This window comes from Trachypithecus francoisi, unplaced genomic scaffold, assembly GCF_009764315.1.
Source record: "Trachypithecus francoisi isolate TF-2019V2 unplaced genomic scaffold, Tfra_2.0 Contig01579, whole genome shotgun sequence".
In the NCBI taxonomy this organism is placed as follows: Eukaryota; Metazoa; Chordata; class Mammalia; order Primates; family Cercopithecidae; genus Trachypithecus; species Trachypithecus francoisi.
The window spans coordinates 28,846,796-28,873,643 of NW_022681442.1; the positions used below are offsets into that span (position 1 = coordinate 28,846,796).

Genomic DNA, 26,848 nt, shown 5'->3' on the forward strand with positions numbered 1-26,848 from the left:
CATAAATCAAATATTATGTTATCCTTCCTTAGGCTATTTGGTAACCAAATCTGCTCCAGGTCTAAGATTTCATGGTTAAAAACACCAGAAGAAAACATTAGGACAATTTATCCCTCCAATAAGTTGTAGAGGGTGGGGAAGCTCCTGGAACAAATACGTCCACACCTCAAGTAAAATAATGACTAAAGGTGGTGAAACCAGAGAGGGCATCATACCAGATGCAAGGGACGCTGAGCCCTTTGTCATATAACGCCCACCCACAGCCAGGCCTGAAACCCTGCACTTCCAGGCCACAGAGAGTGAGGTGACACAGGATGACAGCAGTAAGTAAACCTACTTCAAAAACACCTTCATCCAGAGTCTAAATCATGAGGAAAGCACTAGACCAAAGCAGAAGAAATGGTCAGACATGCCTAAAGCTTAGGGGGAAAGTACCTCTGAGAAAGCATCCATGCCCCATCACAGCACAGCCATTGGCCCTCCCAGAAACACTAATATTGTTCTTCTCCTTTGAGAGACTCAAGAAACAAAGTTTTTCCAAGGCCTTGCACTGTGCTCAAAATTACAGAAAAGGTGGAGCTCACCAGTGAGAGGCACGATAAGTCATCCTCCTTCTTCTTGCAGAGAACTCAGCAAACTTCAAGAAAATACAGAGAAGGCCAGGCGTGGTGGCTCACACCTGTAATCTCAGCATTTTGGGAGGCCGAGGCAGGCGGATCACCTGAGGTTAGGAGTTTGCGACTGGCCTCGCCAACATGGTGAAACCATGTCTTTACCAAAGATACAAAAATTAGCTGGGCGTGGTGGTATGCACCTACAGTCCCAGCTACCTGGGAGGCTGAGGCACAAGAATTGCTGGAACCCGGGAGGTGGAGGTTACAGTGAGTCAAGATTGTGCCACTACACTCCAGCCTGGATGACAGAGCGAGACTCTGTCTCAAAAAAAAAAAAAAGGAAAATAAAATACAGAGAAACAATTCAATAAAATCAGAATTCAAGGTTGATAAACAACCTGCCCATCCATTTTAGCTGCTCCTTCTATCAGCTGGTATACAGCTGGTAACAGGATATTGCTATCCCTGCTTCCCAGATGTATATACTGGAGGTCTGAAAATGTAAAGTGACCTTGGATTAGACTAAGGGTTTTAACTGAAGGGACAGAGGTCTTCCCATGGGACTCCAGTGAAGGATACCCAGGGGGAAACTTTCCTTTAAACTAAATTGTTCCAGGTCTCTGGCATTCCAGACCTGGCCATGCTAGCACCTAGTCTCATGACTCTGGACTAATTACTTAACTGCTCTGAGCCTTCCTTACTTCTATCAGCATTGCACAGAGACCCCTCCCAGGCCAGCCATTTCTGTGATAAGAGGCCCATGTAATCAAAGTCTACCATCTCGTTTGTAGAATCACAATGTATAAGCTTACAGTTAAGCCTCAGAACAGTCACACAGGAGTCTGCTCAACCCCAAATCTCCTACATTTTGAGTGGCACAGGCTCTCTAACTGAACATCTGTTCACAGTATCCTTATCTCTCCAGTGTCTTTCAGTCTCCAAATTCTTTTTTTTTATTGAGACAAAGTTTCACTCTGTCACCCAGGCTAGAGTGCAGTGATGCGATCTCAGCTCACTGCAGCCTCTGCATCCCAGTCTCAAGTGATCCTCCCACCTCAGCTTCCCAAGTAGCTGGGACAACAGGCATGAGCCACACTACCCAGCTAATTTTTGTATTTTTGTAGAGACAGGGTTTGACCACCTTGCCTAGGCTGGTCTCAAACTCCTGGCCTCAAGTGATCCTTCCACCTTGGTCACCCAAAGTACTGGGATTACATGCATGAGCCACTGCACCCAGCCTCAGTCTCTAAATTCTACGTTCCATTTCTCCCTCAGCAGCGTTGCTCACCTGCCCTGAAACCCCCAGTACTGTATTGTAAGGGTAGGCATAGTCAGCCAAACACAGGATAGGGACCCACAGCTTGCACTCCCAAAAAGCTGGAAGAAGAGAAGATACGCTGGCAGGGTCTCTTTATTTTTCCATGTTTCTCTGAACATTTATGCAATCTCAGATAAGAGGATTTTCCCCAAAATTCTCTCTTCACTAGAAATTGAGGGCAAAAGTCATAAGTTAATCTTTAACTTTATACACTAAGCAAAGGTTGGAAATAGATGTGTGTGTCAAAGAAAATGAAAGACCAAGTTTTGCAGGGTGGAAAAAAGGTTATCATTAAAACACCACTACTAGACCTGGTCAAGTAACACTGAGAATGCTGGGATTGAAAGAGCACTTTTGATTCTCATGGGATTGAGGGTACTGTTGGGAGTAACATTTTTTCAAGTAGAGGAACGTACTGAGGGCTAATTAAGAAAACTGAAGAACTGTCATAATTAGCTGAATTTTGTAATAATTTTTTTTTTTTTTTGAGATGGAGTCTCGCTCTGCTGCCCAGGCTGGAGTACAGTGGCCAGATTTCAGCTCACTGAGATCCGCCTCCCGGGTTTACGCCATTCTCCTGCCACAGCCTCCCGAGTAGCTGGGATACAGGTGCCCGCCATCTCGCCCGGCTAGTTTTTTGTATTTTTTTTAGTAGAGCGGGGTTTCACCGTGTTCGCCAGGATGGTCTCGATCTCCTGACCTCGTGATCCGCCCGTCTCGGCTCCCAAAGTGCTAGGATTACAGGCTTGAGCCACCGCGCCCGGCCCACATTTTTTTTTTTTTTTGAGACGGAGTCTCGCTCTGTCACCCAAGCTGGAGTGCACTGGCCAGATCTCAGCTCACTGCAAGCTCCGCCTCCCGGGCTCACGCCATTCTCCTGCCTCAGCCTCCCGAGTAGCTGGGACTACAGGCGCCCGCCACCTCGCCCGGCTAGTTTTTTGTATTTTTTAGTAGAGACGGCGTTTCACCGTGTTAGCCAGGATGGTCTCGATCTCCTGACCTTGTGATCTGCCCGCCTCGGCCTCCCAAAGTGCTGGGATTACAGGCTTGAGCCACCGCGCCCGGCCCACATTTTTGTTTTTAAAACAAATAAAGAACCCTACCTGGGGAGGCCGAGACGGGTGGATCACGAGGTCAGGAGATAGAGACCATTCTGGCTAACACGGTGAAACTCCGTCTCTACTAAAAAAAATACAAAAAACTAGCCGGGCGAGGTGGCGGGCGCCTGTAGTCCCAGCTACTCGGGAGGCTGAGGCAGGAGAATGGCGTAAACCCGGGAGGCGGAGCTTGCAGTGAGCTGATATCCGGCCACTGCACTCCAGCCTGGGCGGCAGAGCAAGACTCCGTCTCAAAAAAAAAAAAAAAAAAGAACCCTACCTGTACCAAACAATTTTATGGTTGTATATATGTGTGGGTGTGGGTGTGGGTGTGTGTATGTGTATATATATATGTGTGTGTATATATATAAAGCTTATGTATGAATATTAATATATCTATGAATATGCAGCATACGTAGAAAAAACACCAAAAATGCATACCAAACCACAAACTTTCACTTTCTACTCTAAACAATATATATATATATTTTTTTTTTGAGACAGAGCCTCACTCTGCCGCCCAGGCTGGAGGACAGTGGTGCGATTTCAGCTCGGTGAAAGCTCCGCCTTCCGGCTTCACGCCATTCTCCTGCCTCAGCCTCCAGAGTAGCTGGGACTATAGGTGCCCACCACCACGCCTGGCTAATTTTTTCTATTTTTAGTAGAGACGGGGTTTCACCATGTTAGCCAGGATGGTCTTGATCTCCTGACCTCATGATCGGCCTGCCTCAGCCTTCCAAAGTGTTGGGATTACAGGTGTGAGCCACCGGGCCCGGCCAACATTTTTTAATCTTTCTATTATTTAACACTGTTATGAGCATGTGTTGTTTTTGTGTAATTAAAAAAGAATGTAGACTGGGCACAGTGGCTCACGCCTGTAATCCCAGCACTCTGGGAGGCCAAGACAGGCAGATCACTCGAGATCAGGAGTTTGAGACCAGCCTGGCCAACATGGTGAAATCCTGTTCTTTAATAAAAATACAAAAATTAGCCAGGCGTAGTAGTGCGTGCCTGTAATCCCAGCTACTCAGGGAGCTGAGGCAGAAGAATTGCTTGTACCCAGGAGGTGGAGGTTGCAGTGAGCCAGGATCGTGCCACTGCACTCCAGCCTGGGCAACAGAGCAAAACTCCATCTCAAAAAAAAAAAAAGTAATAGTCCTAGCTACTCAGGAGGCTAAGGCAGAAGGAACACTTGAGGCCAGGGATTCAAAGCTGCTGTGCACTATGACTATGCCTGTGAATTACCACTGTACTCCAGCCTGGGCAACATAGCAAGACCTTACCTCTACAAAAAATAAAACAAGGCCAGGAGCGGTGGCTCATGCCTGTAATCCCAGCACTTTGGGAGGCTGAGGAGGGTGGATCATGAGGTCAGGAGTTCAAGACCAGCCTGGCCAACATGGGGAAATCCCATCTCTAGTAAAAATACAAAAATTAGGTAGGCATGGTGGTGCATGCCTGTAATCCCAACTACTGGGGAGGCTGGCAGGAGAATGGCTTGAACCAGGAGGCAGAGGTTGCAGCGAGCCAAGGTTGTGCCACTACACTCTAGCCTGGGTGACAGAGACAGATTTCGTCTCTTAAAAAAAAGGTGTAAGGCATTTTAAAGCTGGGTGACAGAGCAACACTCTGTCTCAATAAATAAATTAAAAAATAAACAAATAAAACAAAATTAGCTGGACACTGTAGTGTGTGCCTGTAGTCCTAGCTACTTGGGAGGCAGAGAAAGGAGAATCGCTTGAGCCCAGGAGTTCAAAGCTGCAGTGAGCTATGATTGTGCCACTGTACTCCAGCCTGGGCAGTATAGCAAGACCCTATCTCTAAAAATAAAAAAATTTTAAAAAAAATTAAAAAGGGCCAGGTGCGGTGGCTCAAGCCTGTAATCCCAGCACTTTGGGAGGCCGAGACGGGAGGATCACGAGGTCAGGAGATGGAGACCATCCTGGCTAACACGGTGAAACCCCGTCTCTACTAAAAATACAAAAACTAGCCGGGCGAGGTGGCGGGCGCCTGTAGTCCCAGCTACTCGGGAGGCTGAGGCAGGAGAATGACGTAAACCCGGGAGGCGGAGCTTGCAGTGAGCTGAGATCCGGCCACTGCACTCCAGCCCGGGCGACAGAGCAAGACTCCGCCTCAAAAAAAAAAAAAAAAATTAAAAAGGGGCCTGGCGCGATGTCTCATGCCTGTAATCCCAGCACCAGCACTTTGGGAGGCACGGCAGGCAGGTTACATCAGGAGTTCGGGACCAGCCTGACCAACATAGTGAAACCCCATGTCTACTAAAACTACAAAAATTAGCCGGGCATGGTGGCACGTGCCTGTAGTCCCAGCTACTCGGGAGGCTGAGGCAGGAGAATCGCTCGAACCTGGGAGTCGGAGGTTGCAGTGAGCTGAGATCATACCGCTGCACTCCAGCTTGGATGACAGAGCAAGACTTCATCTCAAAAAAAAAAAAAAAAAAAAGGCTTAAGGCTCAAAGAAAAGCAGCAATCAGCTCTAAGAAAGAAAAATGGAAAGTCAGCCATTGTGCCAGATCACACTGGGGTGGGTTTTACGCTCCTCACCCCCTCCCAAATGTAGCAAACGGATTTACAAAACTTAAAGACAAATTATCCAAGGAAAAAGAAAGGAGTAAGCAGGATGAACTCACACTATTCAATTCTGTATTCAAGTTTCAAAGAGCTACAACATTCCAACATCCTGGTGTAGAAAGCCAAATAGTAATTTCTTCTCCCAAATGAACCACTAAGAGAGAAAAATATTTAAATCTGATCAATAAACTAAGTTGTGGTTTTTTTGCTTGTTGTTTCTGTGTTTGATGAAACTGCCAGGTGGGATTTTAAATGAGGAAAATAAATTAGGAAATGGCAAACCAAAAAGCAACATGTAGAATTCTGAAAAATACGAATATTTTCTCCATGAATGCATGCCTCTGATCTGAAAGGATGTGTAATAAAAGTGTTACAGTGTAACATTTGTCTTGCTAGATATTTAAAAATCAAAACAGACATGTTTTTGTAACTCTCCACTCTAGGACCCACCCTTCCAAGCCACAAACAGTCTTGTAACATCTTACATTTATTTTTACCTCTTCCAAAAATGTTTAAGTTAAATTATTTTAAACACCTGAGATCTTGAATCAAAACTTAGCTTTGGCACTGTGAGAACAACAGCACCAGGAGCAGAAGATAAACAACTCCTCTGATTTCCCACAGAAGAAAGTGTGGAAAGGAGAAAACCAAAAGTAAATAAACCAGAGCTATGGGAATGTAACTGAGTAAGCAAGCATATCCCAAAAACCCAGACCATGCAAGACGGGCGATCTGCAAGTCTGAGAGGATGACCTACTTAATCCCCAGATCAGGAAAGCTCAGAATTGTATCAACACACCTTAAAATTCAATAGGATGGGATTTGTTTCCCCTTTCTTGACCTCCCAGGTTGCAATGTTCTGGATTTACTTGTGTTTCTTTGTTTGTGGTTTCCACATAGCATGCAGTTTCCAGGCCAGACTTTGCTCCACCTAGTGGAACTGAAAAGGATGGTTCAAAAGGGAGACCTCAGCCTGTCTATTCTATGCCACCAAGGAGACAGGCCACCAAGACCTTCTGTTGCTGCAGCGTGTGCCTGTAGTCCTAGCTCCTTGGGAGGTGGAGGCAGGAGAATCCATCACTCGGTGGCTGCTCTTACTGGCTGTGCAGTTACAGTGGGATCAGCGGCCCCAGTGATGTCCATGACTGGGGTAGTAGGAGCAAGGAACCAACCCAAGCCATTCTACCACCTAGAACCTGATGATCTCCCAAGTGTTAGCCCTAATAGCTGACGGCAGGAAAGGAAGAGGTCCTCTCAAGGGTATGGGTGGACAGGCATTCAAAAGACAGGTGAAGTTTTGAATCCAAAGCCATGCAAGATACCCACAGCATCCACAAAGACCTGCCGGCTCAAACATCCACAGATGAGCTGCCTCCTGGGGGCCTGAAAAGAGGACTCTCCTTGAGACACAGCCATCCTGAGGTCCAGGACACTTAGCTTCTCTTGTGGCAGACCCTGAGAACACCTAATGATTTCCACAGGCTAAACGTGTATGAGAGCAAACCAACGTTCCTGAGGCCGAAAATCAGAGTAGAGCCAGGACTTGGAATGGGGAAAGGAAAAAGTTCTAAGAACATGACTCAGTTCTGATTGGTTGCAGGACTGTGGAGGACACGGAGCAAATAAAGTAATTGACCAGCAGGTTTTCACTGGGACCAAAGCAAATCATGTTCTTAAAATAAAACCACACAGCAGATCAAAGCAAGAGGAAAGAAAGTTCAAGATGGGGTAAATAAGGGAGGCTCACCTGCTTACTGAATCACAGACCAAAAAAATGTGTTTTTTTCAAAATGTTTGATGTTGGCTGACACGACAGAGCTGACTGATCACATACATCAACAAACCTGAAAGGCAGTGAGATTCGGCATATCAAAGCTTCAAACCGTCCCACTGAAAACCTGCTGTCCAAGGTAATTTCCTACACTTCACAATGCTATGTTGTTCTTGCAAGAAGGCTGACCCCAAGCTCTGCGATAATGAACAGGACCTGGTAAGGCCACAGCAGGTCCCACTAAGCCAGGATTTCTCCACCTCGGCACCACTGACATTTTGGGCTGGAAAAGTCTCTGTCGTCGGGGGCTGTCCCGAGCATTCCAGGATGCTAAGCTGCATCCCTGGCCTCCACCCACTAGATGCCAGTGGCACTCCCAAGCTGTGACAGTGACTAATGTCCTCTGGAAGGACAAAATTCTCCCCAAACCTAAATTCAGACATAGAACAGAATCAAGAAAGTCACCTGCAAAATCTCCAGATCTCAGTTCCTGAAGTTAGTCTGGGAGTTGACACTAAGTTACAAACCATAATACACTCTGAGGAATGCAAATAGCAATAATGGTGATCATTATTATTATACTTAATAATCACTGAGTATATTCCAAGAGCTTTACATATATTATGTCTTTTCACCTCATGACAACCCCACACTAGTACAATTCCCATTTTATAGATGAGGAAGCTGAGGCACAAAAAGGTTATGTACCTTGCTCAAGGATAGTATAAAGTTTGGAACTCAGGTGGTCTGACCCCAGAGCCCATGACATGACCACTATGTCTGACTGTACCAAACCCCTACTCTGGAAAGCTGTTAGATCAGTATCCCCCCATATGTAGTCATTATCTACATACAGCTATTTAGCTTAAATTATTATAAGTAAATATCACATTGGTCGGGTGTGGTGGCTCACACTTGTAATCCCAGCACTTTAAGAGGCCAAGGTGAGCAGATTGCTTGAGCCCAGGAGTTCAAGACCAGCCTGGTCAGCATGATAAACTCCATCTCTATAAAAAATACAAAAATTAGCTGGGTGTGGGTGTGCACCTGTAGTTCCAGCTACTAGGAAGGCTGAGATAGGAGGTTTGCTTGAGGTAGAGATTGAAGTAAGCCGAGATTGCACCACTGCACTACAGCCTGGGCAACAGAGTGAGATCCTGTCTCAACCAAAAAAAAAAGAAAAAGAAAAAAAGAAAACCTTAATTGGGCACAGTGGCACACACCTGTAATCCCAGCACTTTGGGAGGCCAAGTCGGGCAGATCACCTGAGGTCAGGAGTTTGAGAACAGCCTGGCCAACATAGCAAAACCCCATCTCTACTAAAAAACACAAAAATTAGCCGGGCATGATGGTGCATGCCTGTAGTCCCAGCTACTCAGGAGGCTGAGACAGGAGAATCACATGAACCTGAGAGGCAGAGGTTGCAGTGAGCCAAGATCACGCCACTGCACTCCAGCCTGGGAGACAGAGTGAGACTCTGTCTCAAAAAAAGAAAAGAAAACCTTGTGGTAAGTGAAATAAGCCACAGAAGACCACATAGGGTAATTCCCTTCCCTTTATATGAAATGTCCAGAATAGGCAAATCCATAGGAATGGCAAGTAGATCAGTGGTCACTAAGGGATGGAAGAAAAGGGGCTGGAAAGGGAAGTGACTGCTAATGGCTATGTGGTTTCTTTCTGGGGTAAAGAAAATATGTTAAAATTGGGCCGGGCGTGGTGGCTTCCAGCTGTAATCCTAGCACTTTGGGAGGCTGAGGCCGGTGGATCACAAGGTCAGGAGATTGAGACCATCCTGGCTAACACAGTGAAACCCCGTCTCTACTAAAAATACAAAAAATTAGCCAGACGTGGTGGTGGGCGCCTGTAGTCCCAGTTACTCAGGAGGCTGAGGCAGGAGAATCGCTTGAACCCTGGAGGCGGAGGTTGCAGTGAGCCGAGATCGCCCCACTGCACTCCAGCCTGGGCGACAGAGCAAGACTCCATCTCGAAAGAAAAATAAAAATAAAGAAAATATGCTAAAATTAGCACTGATAGTCACAAATTCTGTGACTATACTGAAACACCAATTTATGTATACTTTAAAAGGGTGAATTTTTTGGCATGTAAATTATCTCAATAAAGTTTCTTTTCTTTTTTCTTTTTTTGAGAGAGGGTCTCTCACTCTATCACCCAGACTGGAGTGCAGTGGCGCGATCTAGGCTTGCTGCAACCTCCACCTACGGGGCTCAAGCGATTCTCCTGCCTCAGCCTCGTGAGTAGCTGGGATGACAGGTGCACAATAATTTTTGTATTTTTAGTAGAGATGGGGTTTCACCATGTTGGCCATGCTGGTCTCGAACTCCTGACCTCAAATGATCCACCCGCCTCAGCCTCCCAAAGTGCTGGGATTACAGGTGTGAACCACTGCGTCTGACCTGATTATATCTCAATAAAGTTGATATAAAAATTAAATATGGGTGGCCAGGCACAGTGGCTCATGCCTGTAATCCCAGCACTTTGGGATGCCAAGGCGGGCGGATTGCCTGAGGTCAGGAGTTCGAGACCAGCCTGGCCAACATGGTGAAACCCTGTATCTACAAAAAAATATGAAAAAAATTACCCAGGCGTGTTGGCAGTGCCTGTAATCCCAGCTACTTGGGAGGCTGAGGCACAAGAATCCCTTGAACCCAGGAGCCGAAGTTTGCAATGAGCCAAGAATGCACCGTTGCACTCCAGCCTGGGCAACAAGAACGAAACTCCATCTCAAAAAAAAAAAGAAAAAAATTAAATATGGAGGGCCGGGCATATGGCTCACGCCTACAATCCCAGCACTTTGGGAGGCTGAGGAAGGAAAATCGCTTGAGCCAAGGAGTTCAAGACCAGCCTGGGCAATATAGTGAGACTTCCTCTCTTTAAAAAAATTTTTAACTAAAAAAAATTAGGCTAGGTGTGGTGGCTCACGCCTGTAATCCAAACACTTTGAGAGGCCAATGTGGATGACTTGAGCCCAAGGAGTTTTAGACTAACCTGGGCAACATGGTGAGACTCCTATCTCTAATATATATATATATATATATATATATAAAGAGAGAAGAAAAAAATTAAATATAGGGCCAGGTGTGGTGGCACGCACCTACAGTCCTAGCTCCTTGGGAGGCTGAGGTGGAAGGATCGCTTGAGCCCAGGAGTTCAAAGCTGCAGTGAGCTATGACTACACCACTACATTCCAGCTACAGAAACTCTATGGGCAACAGAGCAAGATCCTGTCTCTAAAAAATAAAAATATGTAAATAAACAAATAAATATTAAATATGCTTCAAAATTTAGTTATCCTAGCCACATTTCAAATGCTCAGCAGCCACCTGGCTAAGTGGCTACTGAATTGGATGGCACAGAGAGAGATCATTTCCAGCATCACAGAAAGTTCTACTGGATGGTACAGCCTTAGATGAATGGATGAAAGGCCTCCTGACCATGTGACAACAGCCTCCCTTTCGAGCCTCCCCCACTTCCACACTCCTCCACACATACACACACAAAGCTTTTGCCACAGAGTACATGCCACCTCCAAACACTCTCTCCACTTTCATTCTTCCACACTGGAATCCATTTTTCCCTTTCCTAGTTCATAGATATTCTACTTATCCTTATCAACCTTTAAAGTCCTAAACAAATGCTTTTTCCTTAATGAAGTTCTTCCTAGCACCCCATCTTCCTCTTGCCCTAGCAGAATCAGTTGCTCTGACAGTCCTTTGTTTGTACTTGCATTTCAGCAAAACCTCTGGATTACAATTCACTGTGTGTGTTATCTGTTCTTGCCACACGATTATCAGCTACTGGGGAACAGGGATTCCATACTCATTTGATGGTTCCCAGAGCCTAGCAATAATAGCCTGCTGCAAAGAGTAGACATTTCAGTAAATGTCCATTCTTTCATGCCTACTGAATTCCACTGAAAGAGTTTACAGAAACTCAAGGTGCTGATTTTACACTTTGGTATATCAAATGCACTAAGAAGGTGAGGTAAAAGGGATTAGAATCTGGAAGTCTCGCATCCTACTATTGTACAAGAAGGAATGATGGTGATGGCATTGACATACCATTTGAAAGAAAGGAGAATGGAGCCAGGCGCGGTGGCTCACACCTGTAATCCCTACACTTTGGGAGGCCAAGGCGGGCAGATCACAAGGTCAGGAGATCGAGACCATCCTGGCTAACATGGTGAAACCCCGTCTCTACTAAAATTACAAAAAAATTAGCCAGGCGTGGTGGCGGGCGCCTGTAGTCTCAGCTACTCGGGAGGCTGAGGCAAGAGAATGGCGTAAACCTGGGAGGCGGAGCTTGCAGTGAGCAGAGATCGCACCACTATACTCCAGCCTGGGTGATAGAGCGAGACTCCATCTAAAAAAGAAAAGAAAAGAAAGGAAAGAAAGAAAAGAAAGAAGAAAGAAAGAAGAATGAAATAGGGCCTCCAGACTGAAAACTGGGCAATGGAGGTGAGTAAGGTGAGGTGGGAACCAAAGGGTATACCATTGAGGGTTAGGTGGGAAAAAATAGCAGGAACTGGGGCCCCCATCCAGCTGGAAGTTTTAAGCTTGGCAAAGGAAAGGAAAGGTAAGGACTGCATCTCTAGAGATGTGTCCCTAAACCACTGGCTGAGTTACCCTATGAAAAAAGACATTTCTACCAAAACATTATTTTATTTATTTATTTATTTATTTTTTTGAGGCAGAGTCTCACTCTGTCCCTGAGGCTGGAATGTCGTGGCGCAATCTCAGCTCACTGCAAGCTCCGCCTCCCGGGTTCACGCCATTCTCCTGTCTCAGCCTCCCCAGTAGCCGGGACTACAGGCGCCCACCACTGCGCCCGGCTAATTTTTTTGTATTTTTAGTGGAGACAGGGTTTCACCGTGTTAGCCAGGATGGTCTCGACCTCCTGACCTCGTGATCCGCCCGCCTCGGCCTCCCAAAGTGCAGGGATTACAGGCGTGAGCCACCACGCCCGGCCTTTTTCATTCTTTATAGATTTAAGCATTCACGTCTGTGAGCTGTAATGTCATAACCTATAGGAGAATTAAGTCTAAGTTCCTAACCACAGAATGAACTAGATGATGAACTTTCCAGGGCCTGCCTGCATAACAAGAAATGGCTGTTTCAATGCAGAACTGGTAACAGGGAAAGCAAGTTGCCTAATATCATTTATTTCTGAGAGTAAAAGTGTATGTAAAAAAAAAAAGATTTTAAGTAGATCAATTTTGTGGGAGAAATGCAATAAGGTGCGGTGCAGATATCATTATTCGATACAGAATGAGTACAAGTAAGTCCTCCTGAATTCAAAGTTAGCTGGACTTCACTGTTGAATTAAGGACAGTGGGTACTTGAAGTATGCCCTGTGCCAACACGGCCTTGGGAATTTTTTTCCTTACTGATTTGTACAAGCAACCCTTTCCCACCAGACCAAAAAAAAAAAAAAACCCAAAAAATACATTGACTAAATTGTGGTGGATTCAGAGTTAATAATTATATAGCAACTTGCATTCCGAAGGTTAAAATTCAAAACAGAAATCTCACTATAGATATCTAGTAATCCCGGACAGAAAGAGACAGGGGTATAAGGTGAGGGATGGGAATGTATCAGGAATGTCAGGAGTAAGGGTATGTGGGCGCTGGTTAGGAAGAGGGCCACCGCTCATTACAAAAACTTTCCCTCCTCTGCAGGAATTGTAACCACGTAACAGCTGTTGGTCAGTACTTAGCATTCATCCAAATGCAACAAAGTACAAAAGACACGTGTCCCCAAAATTAAGTATTAGAAGTGCCAGAGATACAAGAAAGCAGCCTGTGGTTTGCAAACTGCAATTAGGATACAATATTAACAACCCCCTTCCACATCTTCACAACACCTCCCAGGCTCCATGACCTGGTAGGAACCTCCACTTTCCATCATTCCCCTTGCTGAAAAAGTGGATCTAGTTCCTATCTTTGACCAGCGCATCTCCAAAGGCTCTGATATTCCTAAACCAACCCTCTACCGATATCATTTATTGGTTATTGGGGACAGCCTTTTCGAGACACTTACAGAAACAGACATGTGCAAAAGAAAAGTAAATTCTATGTTTACTATATTCTCTATTTTGTTGTCTGAGGACTATAACTTTTCTAGTAAACAAAGAAAATGTATTTCTCCTGCCAGTTTATGATTTCCACTGGAAAAACAACCCCAACAAAGGCTAAAACAGAAGGGTCCCAACCCTAGAAAAGGGAATACGCTGGGCTAGAGAATGAGCTCCATTCTTTCATATGGTATTTCTAGTATACAGAAACACATCCTAAGGAAAAATTAGATGCTTCAATGCATAAATAAATTGTGGTATACAGATAACGGAAAGTTACTTGGTCATAAACAGGAATGAAGTACTAGTACATGCTACGATGTGAATAGGCCTTGAAAACATAACGCTAAGTGAAAGAAGCCAGGCATAAAGACCACATATTGTAGGATCCCATTTATATAAAATATCCAGAATAGATAAATCCATAGAGACTGAAAGCAGACTGGTGGTTGCCAGGGGCTGGGGGAAGAGGGAGACACAGAGTAACTGCTTAGTAGGGACGAGGTTTTCTACTGGGGTGATGAAAATGTTTTGGAACTAGATAGAGGTGGTAGTTGCACAACATTGTAAGTGTACTAAATACCACTGAATTGTTCACTTTAAAATGGTTTTTGTCATGTGAATTTCAACTTATTTTTTAATCAGTATTTTAAAATAGAGGACAATGGGCAAAACAAGATGTATTTGTGAAAAGGCAGTCCTAAAACTCCTAGGGAAAATGTAAGTATTTTTGCTGGCACTCAGTTTCTGCTCTTGTTCACAACAGAAGTTCAAGCACTAAGTTGTATAGACTTTGCCATTATGCTATGTGTCTATGTGTGTATGCCTTTCTGAAAAAAACGGGGAAAAGAACAGAAAGTGAAGAAAAAAGAATAATAAAGCTTTGCCAAACGCAAGGAAGGAGGGGTGATTGCCCCCACTGCACCCCACCCAACTTGGCACCAGGAGTAACGCTCCGGTTAGGGTTTCGAAATGCCAGCTGGAGCTGGAATCAGCACAAGCAAGCTTCTCTGCCTGGATAAAGAGCAAGCCATCCAGCAAGAAAAGCTGGGGTGCTCCATTTGCTGCCCATATTGGCATCAGAACCACCCTCTGGTCAAAAGCCCTGAGCTGGCTCAGATCAGTATCCGTGCCTTGCTCTCCCAGGCCAGCCAGCCTAAAGGCAAGAGCTTGTTACAGCTCAAAGAGTGCTCCTCCTCCTGAGGGGTTCCACTCTGTTTCATCCCACCTGCCTTCTGAGAGTCCTGCCTCCAACCAAGGGCGCCATGGCTTACAGATTTAAAAATGGGGCCAAGTCTCTCCCAGGAACATAATAATTTTTGTTTTTGTTTTTTTTTAAAGAGACTAAGATGCCCTCGGAACTTTCCGCAGTCCATCCTGAAAGAAATATCCTCTCAGGATCCCCTCCTTCATAGGCCAACTCAATAGCCTGTGTACCCCTACACAGACAGACGTACATACTGCATTGCTGCCTGGGACACCTGCTCCACAGAGGGACACGAACAAGGCCCACATCCCCAGCTTGGCACCGCTATCCAGCCACAGTCACCCCAGCCCGCCTAACCAACCTGCCGTCTCGAATGCCCCCACTCGCTTGGCATCATGCCTCTGCCACCTCCTTGACACCAAAACTGTCACAGGTGTCCCTCAGCTAAACACCGACGCCCCTTTAGATCCTGTCCACGCCAGGCATAGACGCCCCTCTTGGGACCCCTCAACTCTTGGCAACAACATTCCTTCAGACCCCTCCAGCCAGGCCTCGACGACCTCCAGGACCCAGCATGGCCCAGACGCCCCCTCCCCCTTACCTGCGGGGGTTCAGCCCTGGCTGACAGGGGGCTGGGCAGCGCCTGGAGGAGCAGGAGCGCCATGCCACCCAGGAGCCTTCTCCTCTCCATCCCCCTCCTGCTCCTGCTCCTCCACGACGGCGCCGCCACCTCCCTCCTCCTCCTCCTCCCTCTCCTCCTCTACCCTCTTCTTCCTTCTTCCCTTCTTTTCCTGTTTGACTCTCCCCTCCCGCTTCCGGCTCGGCTCCACTCCGCCCCGCACAAAACACCCTCCCAGACACGCGGGAGACTCTCCATTTCCAGCGCCTCATTGGCCTTTGCCCTTTGTCCATTGATCAATGTAGCTGTCGATCAAACATAAGTCCCGCCTCCTCTTGAAAACGAAGCGATCCAGCCAATAAAAAGTAGGAGGAAGCTGGGCCATCTTGAAAGCTGCGAGGAGGTGTAAAATGCGTCCCAACCCGCAGAGAGTGGCGGAAGTAGCTTCATAAGGGGGCGAGGCCACCCATGTGGATGGAAAAGGCTATTACTGATGTAGCCATCTTGAGTGTGGCGGAAGTGCTAGTTATCCAGTTTTCCACAGCAAAAAAAAAGAAAAAGAGGTATAGTGGTTCTTAACGGTGTTGGAAAATAAATTATTCCTGAAAGGTAACCAGGCGCTCCTGAAAAGGAAAACAATTGCAATGTAAAAATCTTTTAATGTCTTTTGTCTTGCAGCACAGCACTATAACCAGGATGCCTCTCTTGGTCTCAACTGCCCAAATAGCAACTTAGGTCCGTTTGAATTCCCTAGAAGATAGTACCTTTATCTGAGGCATAGTGCTTCGTCACCCCCAAGTTCGACGGACGAAATTCTGGTTCTGCCTCACAAATTGCTCTGAAATCCACCATCCATTGCTTCAATCCATGTTCTTCTAGCTAAATACAAATGGCTTCCCTGCTGCCCTGCAAGTTGCCAATTCTTCCCTCTCAAATGTCTGCCACATACCACAACCGTACCACATTAAACCAAATATTATTATATCATGGCCTCCTCTTTTAAATACTTCATCTACCTACAGAATAGAGTCCAAACTCCCCAACACGGTCCTCTCTGTGACTTCGTCCCTGTCTACTCTTTATGTCACCTCTCGCCACTACATTTTCCCACACATTCCACTCACATTGACCACTGAAGAGATGCCCAATAACTTCATTTACATATTACAGATACAGTTCATTGCTTACAAACTCCTAGCCCCCACTCCTTGCTGCTGCTTCTGGATTCTCGTAACATCTGCCTGCCTGGTATGCAGCTTTCTGTATAGCATATCAGGTCTTTCTTCTTCTTTTAAAGCCTATAATATCCTGTACAAGGCTCAACCAGGAGCTTGATCAATGTTAGTAAAATAGCCAGGCGTGGTGGCTCATGCTTATAATCCTAGCCCTTTGGGAGGCTGAGGCAGATGGATCCCTTGACCTCAGGAGTTTGAAACCAGCCTGGGCAACATGGCGAGACCTTCTCTCTACAAAAATAAAAAAATTAAATTAGCCAAATTAGCCAAGCATGGTGGTATGCACTTGAAGTCCCAGCTACTTGGGAGGCTGAGGTGGGACGACCACCAGAGCTAGGGAGGTTGAGGCTGCAGTGAGCCTTGATTGTCCCACTGTACTCCAGCTTAGGCAACAGAGTGAGCCTCTGTCTCAAAAAAAAAAAAAAAAAAAAGGCCAGGTGTGGTGGCTCATGCCTGTAATCCCAGCATTTTGGGAGACTCAGGCAGGTGGATCCCGAGGTCAGGAGCTCGAGCCTGGCCAACATGGTGAAACCCCATCTCTACTAAAAATACAAAAAATTAGCCAGGTGTGGTGGCGCACACCTGTAGTCCCAGCTACTCAGGAGGCGGAGGCAGAAGAATTGCTTGAACCCGGGAGGCAAAGGTTGCAGTGAGTCGAGATTGTGCCACTGCACTCCAGCCTGGGTGACAGAGTAAGACTCAGTCTCAAAAAAAAGCAAAAAAAAAAAGTTGGTAAAATAAATGGACAAAGGAAGACTCATGGCAAATAACACAGTTGACTGTAACAGTCAATTTCCTCTCAAAAACCTGTCAAAGTGTTTTACAGCCTGGCCCAGTCTAGCCCCCATCTGAGCCCAGAGGAAGTTGTTCTTGGCTTAAGTGTTGGAAAAATGGAAAACAGGTAAGAGTTAAGTCAGTTTTGCCTCAGCTTAAGAAAGTCTAGGCCGGGCGCGGTGGCTCAAGCCTGTAATCCCAGCACTTTGGGAGGCCGAGACGGGCGGATCACGAGGTCAGGAGATCGAGACCATCCTGGCTAATACGGTGAAACCCCGTCTCTACTAAAATATACAAAAAACTAGCCGGGCGACGAGGCGGGCGCCTGTAGTCCCAGCTACTCGGGAGGCTGAGACAGGAGAATGGCGTGAACCCGGGAGGCGGAGCTTGCAGTGAGCTGAGATCCGGCCACTGCACTCCAGCCTGGGTGGCAGAGCAAGACTCCGTCTCAAAAAAAAAAAAAAAAAAAAGAAAGTCCATAGTTCTGGGTCTGTCTTGATCCTGCTTTGCCAAGTACTGCAAAAAGTGACAAGTATTTTTGCCAGTCTCTCATTTCTTAGAAACTTATCCATCCAGGCCGGGCGCGGTGGCTCAAGCCTGTAATCCCAGCACTTTGGGAGGCCGAGACGGGCGGATCACGAGGTCAGGAGATCGAGACCATCCTGGCTAACATGGTGAAACCTCGTCTCTACTAAAAGAATACAAAAAAACTAGCCGGGCGAGGTAGCGGACGCCTGTAGTCCCAGCTACTCGGGAGGCTGAGGCAGGAGAATAGCGTAAACCCGGGAGGCGGAGCTTGCAGTGAGCTGAGATCCGGCCACTGCACTCCAGCCTGGGTGGCAGAGCGAGACTCCGTCTCAAAAAAAAAAAAAGAAAAAAAAAAAAAAGAAACTTATCCATCCCACAAGTCAAGCTTCTTAGAGAAGTAAAAATTGAGTACTAGGCAAGGACCAAATTATTTTCTTTTTTTTTTTTTTTTTTTTTTTTTTTTTTTTTTTTGAGACGGAGTCTCGCTGTGTCGCCCAGGCTGGAGTGCAGTGGCGCGATCTCGGCTCACTGCAAGCTCCGCCTCCCGGGTTCCCGCCATTCTCCCGCCTCAGCCTCCGAGTAGCTGGGACTACAGGCGCCCGCCACCGCGCCCGGCTAGTTTTTTGTATTTTTAGTAGAGACGGGGTTTCACCGTGTTAGCCAGGAGGGTCTGGATCTCCTGACCTCGTGATCCGCCCGCCTCGGCCTCCCAAAGTGCTGGGATTACAGGCTTGAGCCACCGCGCCCGGCCGGACCAAATTATTTTCATGGCACAAGGTCTCTCAATCCTGGCCTCAAAAAGTTGTAAGTCTTCCATATAAAGGCTAGGTTTCATCATCACTGAGAAACCCCAGGTGGGGTGCAGTGACTCATGCCTGTAATCTCAATACTTTGGGAGGCCAAGGCGTGAGGATTGCTTGCGGTCAGGGGTTCAAGACCAACCCTGGAAACATAGTGAGGCCTTCTGTCTACAAAAAACTTAAAAATTAGCTGGGCATGCTGGCATGCACCTGTAGTCAGGAAACCTTTAGGATTCTGGTTCTAGCCAGGATTGAGGAAAAGATCTTGGATCAAAAGGAAGCTTCTATACCTCTTCTTCATTTCCTCCTTCTCTCCTGAGCAATGGAACCTTTTACCCATGCAATTCTAGCCAAACTCAGGAAAAAGAAGCTACTCAGGAGGCTGAGGCAGCAGTGAGTCATGATCATGCCACTGCACTCCAGCCTGGGCAAGAGAGTGATACCCTCTTTCTCTCAATAAATAAGAAATCCCAATTCAATTTGACAAACACGGGAATTTGCCACAACTTCCCTTTCTCCTTTTACCTGAAAGCTCAAGCTGAGCTATTGGATAGGACAGTCTGGATTAGCACTTCCCACACTAAGGCCTTTTAGTAACCTTAACTGCCTCTCATTCAACATCCCACAGCAGCCAACTCAAAGAAGAAAGATGTTACAAAATGAGACTGAGATGCAGTTTGAGTGACCACTTTTTAGAATGTCTCTGAACATTATAGCCACCACATACCTTCTAGATATTTCCAAAAGAGCAGTTGTCTATAAGAGAACAGGAAATCCAAGAGGCTTGAGGAGCTGAGAAGGAATGGGAAACATTGTAGGTTCTGAAAGAACATCAGTCAGGAGTTGTTTCCAAGCTCGACTGGCTCTGGTAATGTTTCTCTTTTCCTATTTGCTTTTGGAAATAAAGTCAGGTCTCCTGTCCTAAGGAAGCTAGCTCAAAGACAGACTTTTCTGTTCAGACACCAGCTAAAATCAAATTGCATACGCTATTGGATGAACCTTGAAAACATTATCCTAAGAAGCCAGACACAGGCCAGGCGCGGTGGCTCAAGCCTGTAATCCCAGCACTTTGGGAGGCCGAGACGGGCGGATCACAAGGTCAGGAGATCGAGACCATCCTGGCTAACACAGTGAAACCCCGTCTCTACTAAAAAATACAAAAAACTAGCTGGGCGAGGTGGTGGGCGCCTGTAGTCCCAGCTACTCGGGAGGCTGAGGCAGGAGAATGGCGTGAACCCGGGAGGTGGAGCTTGCAGTGAGCTGAGATCCGGCCACTGCACTCTAGCCTGGGCGACAGAGCGAGACTCCGTCTCAAAAAAAAAAAAAAAAAAAAAAAAAAGAAGCCAGACACAGAGGGCCACATACTGTATTACTCCACTTATATGAAATGTTCAGAATATGCAAATCTCTAAAGACAGGAAGTGAATTGTGAGGCGCTGGCAGGTTGGGAGAATGTGGAGTGACTGCTAATGGGTATGGGGTTTCTTTTGGGGCTAAGGAAAATGTTCTGAGGCCAGATGCAGTGGCTCATGTGTGCAATTCCAACACTTTGGAAGGCTGAGGTGGGAGGATCGCTTGAGGCCATGAGTTCAAGACCAGCCTGGGGCAACATAGTGATACCCCTTCAAAAAAAATCAAATTAGCCTGTAGTCTCAGCTACCCCAGAGGCTGAGGCAGGAGATCACCTGAGCCCAGGATGTTGAGGCTACAGTGAGCAGTGATTGCACCACTGCACTCCAACCCAGGTAACAGAGTGAGATCCTGTCTCAAAATAATTCTGGAATTACATAGTGGTGATGGTTGTAAAACTTTGTGACTACATTAAAAACCACTGAACTGTATACTTTAGGACTAAGTTTATGGTATGTTTCAAGCTGCAGTCAATTCCTTGGCCTCGGGGAGGAGGCCCTTTCCGCTTAGAGCAGTGCTCCTCCACGTATGGTGCCAAGACCAACAGATTCAGCATCACCCAGCAATGACGAGAAATGCGCATTCTCAGGCTCCAACCCAGAGTGACAGAATTAGGAATCTGCAACGGACCCTGCAATCTGTGCTTTAACAAGTCTGCGAGCTGATCCTGATACGTGTTTTCTTTTCTTGCGAAGGAGTCTCACTCTGTCGCCCAGGTTGGAGTGCAGTGGCGCAATCTCGGCTCACCACGACTTCCGCCTCCTGGATTCAAGTGATTCTCCAGTCTCAGCCCCAAGTAGCTGGGATTACAGGTGTGCACCACCACGCCAGGCCAATTTTTTGTATTTTTAGTAGAGATGGGGTTTCACCATGTTGGTCAGGCTGGTCTTGAACTCCTGACCTCAGGTGATCCGCCTGCCTCGGCCTCCCAAAGTGTGGGGATTATAGGCATGAGCCGCCGTGGCCCGGCTGAGGCATGTGCTTAAGAACCACTGCTCCAGGGCAGGGGAAACTTTTTGTGTCAAGGATCACAGAGTAATTATTTTAGGCTTTGCACGCCATGTAGGAAGGGTCTCTGTCATTCCTGTTGTTCCTTTTTACAACTCTTCAAAAATGTAAAAACCTGCTTAGCTCCCAGTTGCAGAAAAACAGGTGGCAGGTGGATTTGGCCCCTTGGGCCATGGCTTGCCAACTCTTGCTCTAGGGCAACACAGTTCCCATTCTGGGAGATCTCTGGAGCTTCCTGTGGAGACAGGTGGATTTCCCCTTTAATAAGGGAAATAAACAACAGCCTCCAGGCATCAGACAAGTTCCCTTTATATAATAGTTGTGATACCCTCTAACATGCCAAGGCCAAAGTAAGGCCAGATCCAGCTTTCCATTCAGGCTTTATTAACTTAGTTTACAGTTTGTGTGTGTGTGTGCCTATGTGCTCTTTCAACAAATTTATTCAATTCACGGTGATATCGTTTGGATGGAGACAGCAATCCTACCAGACAAAACTCATACACACATTGATTCCAGATGAGAAACAACAGTCCCCCAAGGAGCTTGAGAAATCACCTAGGGCAGCCAAGCTGGGGAAGGGAAGTGGCTGTGCTTTGCTCTGTGTCCTTTAAGGCTCTTTGGTCCTGGTTGATTTCCTCTCAGAGGGTTCCAAATAAAACTTCCCTTTCCTATTCAGTACACACCAGTCTGTCTTTGCTGTTTAACCTACTGGGCTGAGGAAGGGAAGCAGGCAGGAAATTATACCCATTAAAGTGTACAGTTAATGCCTACATATGTCATTTCTACTCACAGTTAGTGGACTTATCTTTTAAAACAGACATATGTGGCAGTGGGGAAAGAGAACTTCCCTTATTATACAGAAGATTCCAAGAATAGATTCAAACATGATTTGAAGAATCATGTAACTCTGCTGCCTTGCACGGTCCCCTTTTTAGCACTAATAACTCCTAGGTGTCTGATCATTTCAAGGTTAGCAGCATTCCCTAAAAAGCTGTCCAGGCTGGGTGCTGTGGCTCATGCCTGTAATCCCAGCACTTTGGGAGGCCGAGACGGGCGGATCACCTGAGGTCAGGAGTTCGAGACCAGTCTGGCCAACATGGTGAAACCCCATCTCTACTAAAATACAAAAATTAGCCGGGCGTGGTGGTGGGTGCCCTGTAATCCCAGCTACTTGAGAGGTTGAGGCAGGAGAATCGCTTGAATCCAGGAGGCAGAGGTTGCAGTAAGCTGAGATCGCGCCACTGCACTCCAGCCTGGACGACAGAGCAAGACTCCATCTTGGGGAAAAAAAAAAAAAATCTGTCTGACCAGGGGCCAACGAGGAGGAAGATGGGGAAGGGTGGAGATGAGCCCTAAGAGGACAGAGTCCTTTCCCCCTTCTTTTTCCTGAGTTCGGCTAGAATTACATGATTAAAAGGTTCCATTGCTCGGGAGAGGAGGAGGAAGTGAAGAAGAAAGAGATATAGAAGCTTCCTTTTGATCCAAGGTCTTTTCCTCAATCCTGGCTGGAACCAGAATCCTAAAGGTCTCCTAACTTTTCCAAATGATTTGCTTGGTGTCTCCTCCCTGAGAGGGCCTCAGCTTCTGGTTTCCAGGGGACAGGGGTTAAGGAGGAAGCAGCTAGAAGACATTGATTGGCCTTTGCTACCCTTTTTCACTTTTTTCCCCTGAGGTCCAATCAACCAGTACTGGGGTGTAAGCATGAGGCATTCATTGTCACACCCCCCAATCTATCCTGGCTTTTGGGCCTTGTTGGCAAAGAGGAAGGAGGACACAAGTGTGCACGTAGCTAAGAAGGAGCTGGTGAATATGGGAATAGACTGGTCCTTGCTGAGGTGGGGCATTTAGAGACCCTTATTGAAGTAGACATAAGGCTCAAGTTCTCCATACTTGGCCTTGATGGTGTCTTGGAGCTCTGGTTCCAGATAGGAAATGGGTAATTCACTGAAAAGAGAGCAGAAGGGGATTATGAGCATGCCACCGGGGACAAGCAGTAAGTTACCCTCAGATGAAGCCCAACTCAAATATCACCTCCAAGAAGCCCTCCTGATTTTTCCAACTAGGATTATTATTGGCCTCTGTATACCACAATGTTGCTTTACCATTACTCAGGCCTGACTTCATCCTCCTTGGGCTATGGTTCTTCGTTTCAACTTCCGTCTTCTCCACAAGATTACAAACACAGTGCTTGGGACACAAGAGATGTCTAGCAGATGACCATGGAACTAGTATTGAACTAGAATACCAGGAAGGAGAGACTGGAATCGTCTGGGTATATATTCAAGCTACGCTTGTCTCCTGGGGCCAGTCACCCCCCGCCCCACAGTCTGATGTATCCCTTCCCTTTTCCATCATCCATTCTCCCTGCTTCCTCCTTATTGGACACACAAAGGAAATAGAGGGGTTTTGGTTTTCAGTCCTCTGCCTGTCCCTTTATTTATTTATTTATTGAGACGGAGTTTCACTCTTGTTGCCCAGGCTGGAGTGCAGTGGCGCGATCTTGGCTCACCGCAACCTCCACTTCTCAGGTTCAAGCAATTCTCCTGCCTCAGCCTCCCAAGAAGCTGGGATTACAGGCATGCACCACCACGCCCGGCTAAAATTTGGTATTTTTGGTAGAAATGGGGTTTCTCCATGTTGGTCACGCTGGTCTCGAAATCCACCCACCTTGGCCTCCCAAAGTGCTGGGATTACAGGCGTGAGCCACCACGACTGGCCCCCTTATTCAGTGTTAAAGACCAGCGGGAAACGGTGGCTCATGCCTGTAATCCCAGCACTTTCGGAGGCTGAGGCGGGCGGATCACCTGAGGTCAGGATTTCAAGACCAACCATGGCCAACATGGTGAAAACCTGTCTCTACTAAAAATACAAAACGAGGCCAGGTGCAGTGGTGCACACACATAATGCCAGCACTGTGGGAGACGGAGGCGGGTGGATCACAAGGTGAGGAGATTGAGACCATCCTGGCCAACATAGTGAAATCCCGTTTCTACTAAAAATACAAAAATTAGCTGGGCGTGGTGGCGCATGCCTGTAATCCCAGCTACTCATGAAGCTGAGGCAGGAGAATCGTTCAGGGAGTCGGAGGTTGCAGTGAGCCAAGATCACACGACTGCACTCCAGCTTGGCGACAGAGTAAGACTCCATCTCAAAAAAAAAAAAAAAAAATGAGCTAGGCATGGTGGCAGGTGCCTGTAATCCCAGCTACTCCAGAGGCTGAGGCAGGAGAATCGCTTGAACCGGGAGGCAGAGGCTGTGGTGAGCCAAGATCATGCCACTGCACTCCAGCCTGGACAACAAGAGTGAAACTCCATCTCAAAAAAAAAAAAGTGAAAAACCAGATCCAGCCGGAGGAGAGCTTCCTAATAACCCAGCCGGCAGGGAGAGAAAGTCTCTTGTTGCTCCCCCACCTTCTCTCCAAGGCAGTCCTTGCTCCACTGGGAGGGAGCAACCTTATTCCTGCCCCTGGCTTCTTCCGCCCCTCGCAGATCTGTTTTGGTTTGCCAAAATTCATCAGAGTTAAGAGGCCCAGCCTTTAGGCTGATGGACACCTGTCCTCAGACAGGTGCTGCCCTTCCTACCCCTTCCCTGTCTCCTTCTGAACAGCAGGCAGATCAGGGAGCACACTGGCAGGGCAGTCAGTTAAACCAAGTAAGGAATGAACAGCAGATACCATTTCTGTGGGAAGAGCCCACACGCCACTGGCACCATGAAGATGAGGCTGCAAGAAAGGAGAAACCAAAGCATCAGGGGACATCTCCCTACAGACCCGCCCATCCCCTATCCCCAAGGGAAGGGAGCAATGCCCAGGCACCTGGCCTGCCTTCCCAGCTGGCCCCATATTCTTTCCCTCCAACCCTTCTCCTGTTCCCGTAGTGCGAGGATACTCATTCTGGCAGGGGGATGAAACCAGTACCCTCCCAACCCCCATCACTCATTCCCACCCTTTACTGCATTGTTCAGGCAGAGGAAGAAGACAATGAAGTAAACAGGGACTGTGAGCGGTGGGCCAAAGGAGCCCAGGCACTGCTGGCATAGAGGGGGAGGAGCGACAAGGAGGGAGGAGCAACTTGGAGGGGGAGGAGCAACATGGAGGGGGAAGAGCGACATGGAGGGGAGGAGCCGCATGAAGGGAGAGGAGGGACACAGAGGGGGAGGAGCAACATGGAGGGAGAGGAGCAACTTGGAGGGACAGCATGGAGAGTGAGAAGTGACTTGGAGAGGGAGGAATGACTTGGAGGGTGAGGAGCGACTTGGAGGGGGAGGAGCAACTTGGAGGGAAGGAATTACTTGGAGTGGGAAGAACAACTTGGACTGGATGGGGTGAAGCAACATGGAGACGGAGGAAGGACATGGAGGGGAGGAGTGATGAGGAGGGAGAGGAGCAACTTGGAGGGGGAAGATTGACTTGTAGTGGGAGGAGCGACCAGAAGGGGGAGGGGCACTATGCAGTGGGGGAGGGGCACTATGGAGGGGAGGGAGTAAGTCTGTGGATTCTGAGACCTGCTTCTTTATTGGTTGAACACCTAGGCTGTCAGAGCACAGTGAAAGGCAGTTTCTCCAGCTTCACTGTGCATATAACTTCGGGGGCTTATTAAAATGCAGGTGCCAACTGAGGGGGTGTGGGGAAGGGCTGCAGAGTCTTTACTTTTAACAAGTTATCAGAGGATGCCAATGATGCTGGCATGGACCAGGGTTTGGGAGGCAAGGTCTTACAGGATGCAGGACTCTGACAGACCTGGGTTGGTATCCCAGTTTTACCACTTACTAGCTGTGCCATCTTGGGCAAGTTACCTCAGAGACACAGAGGAAGGACAACCTACTTTTTGGGGCTACTGCAGCCCACTTTGCAGTGCCTACTTTGCAGGGCTACTGTGAGGATTCAATGAGATATGTATGTAAAGCACCCAGCCCATGGTAACTACTCGATTAGCAGAAGTTGGTATAGCATAATGCTAGACTGTTGATCAAATCTCAGCTCCAGCAGTTACCAGCTATATACCCTTGGGCAAGTTTCTTTTTTTTTTTTTTTTTTGAGACGGAGTCTCGCTCTGTCACCCAGGCTGGAGTGCAGTGGCCAGATCTCAGCTCACTGCAAGCTCCGCCTCCCGGGTTCACGCCATTCTCCTGCCTCAGCCTCGCCTCCCGAGTAGCTGGGACTACAGGCGCCCGCCACCTCGCCCGGCTAGTTTTTTGTATTTTTTTAGTAGAGACGGGGTTTCACCAGGTTAGCCAGGATGGTCTCGATCTCCTGACCTTGTGATCCGCCCGTCTCGGCCTCCCAAAGTGCTGGGATTACAGGCTTGAGCCACCGCGCCCGGCTGCAAGTTTCTTACTCGAAGTCTCAGTTTCTTGATTTGTAAAAGGAGATGATAATAATACGTAGATTTCTAAGGTTGGGAAAATTAAGTGAAATTATAGGTGTGAAGCATTGGGTTCAGTGGGGACACAGAGAAAATATACAGTCAATGTTAGCTGTTAGTGTTGCTGTCATTAGTCCCATGGCCCTGAAACGCATGGTGAATGCTAGGACTTCTCCAGTTAACGGCAGATACCCAAGAACACTGACATGACTGGTGTCATTTCCCTGCTGTGTGAGTCTGGGACACATGACAGTCCCAGCCAAAGCTATGTCTCCTCATTCTTATCTCTTCTGTAAAATTGCTCCAGATAGCCAGGCACAGTGGCTTATGCCTATAATCCCAGCACTTTGGGAGGCCGAGGTAGGTGGATCACTTGAGGTCAGGAGTTTGAGACCAGCCTGGCCACATGATGAAATACAAAA

The 26,848-nt window shown here is 47.3% G+C and overlaps 2 protein-coding genes across 23 annotated transcripts in view; both read right to left on the reverse strand.

The window, feature by feature from the left end:
• WBP1L (WW domain binding protein 1 like) overlaps positions 1-15,531 on the reverse strand; it is a 74,194-nt gene extending 58,663 nt beyond the window's left edge. The window contains exon 1 of one of the 2 annotated variants that reach the window (XM_033184348.1): positions 15,291-15,531. In XM_033184348.1, coding sequence (XP_033040239.1) covers positions 15,291-15,380 — 90 coding nt within the window. In that variant the 5' untranslated portion in view covers positions 15,381-15,531. The remainder of the gene's footprint in view (positions 1-15,290) is intronic. The other variant, XM_033184363.1, reaches the window with a different exon arrangement.
• SFXN2 (sideroflexin 2) overlaps positions 13,462-26,848 on the reverse strand; it is a 34,675-nt gene continuing 21,288 nt past the window's right edge. For 6 of the 21 annotated variants that reach the window (XM_033184215.1, XM_033184259.1, XM_033184224.1 and 3 more), the window contains 3 exons: positions 24,737-24,784; positions 23,166-23,299; positions 21,355-23,007 (listed from right to left, as the gene is read on the reverse strand). In XM_033184215.1, the coding sequence (XP_033040106.1) occupies positions 22,853-23,007; positions 23,166-23,299; positions 24,737-24,784 (337 nt within the window). In that variant the 3' untranslated portion in view covers positions 21,355-22,852. Of the gene's footprint in view, positions 15,932-19,372; positions 19,467-21,354; positions 23,008-23,165; positions 23,300-24,736; positions 24,785-26,848 lie in introns of those variants that run through there. The other 15 variants (XM_033184305.1, XM_033184282.1, XM_033184296.1 and 12 more) reach the window with 12 other exon arrangements.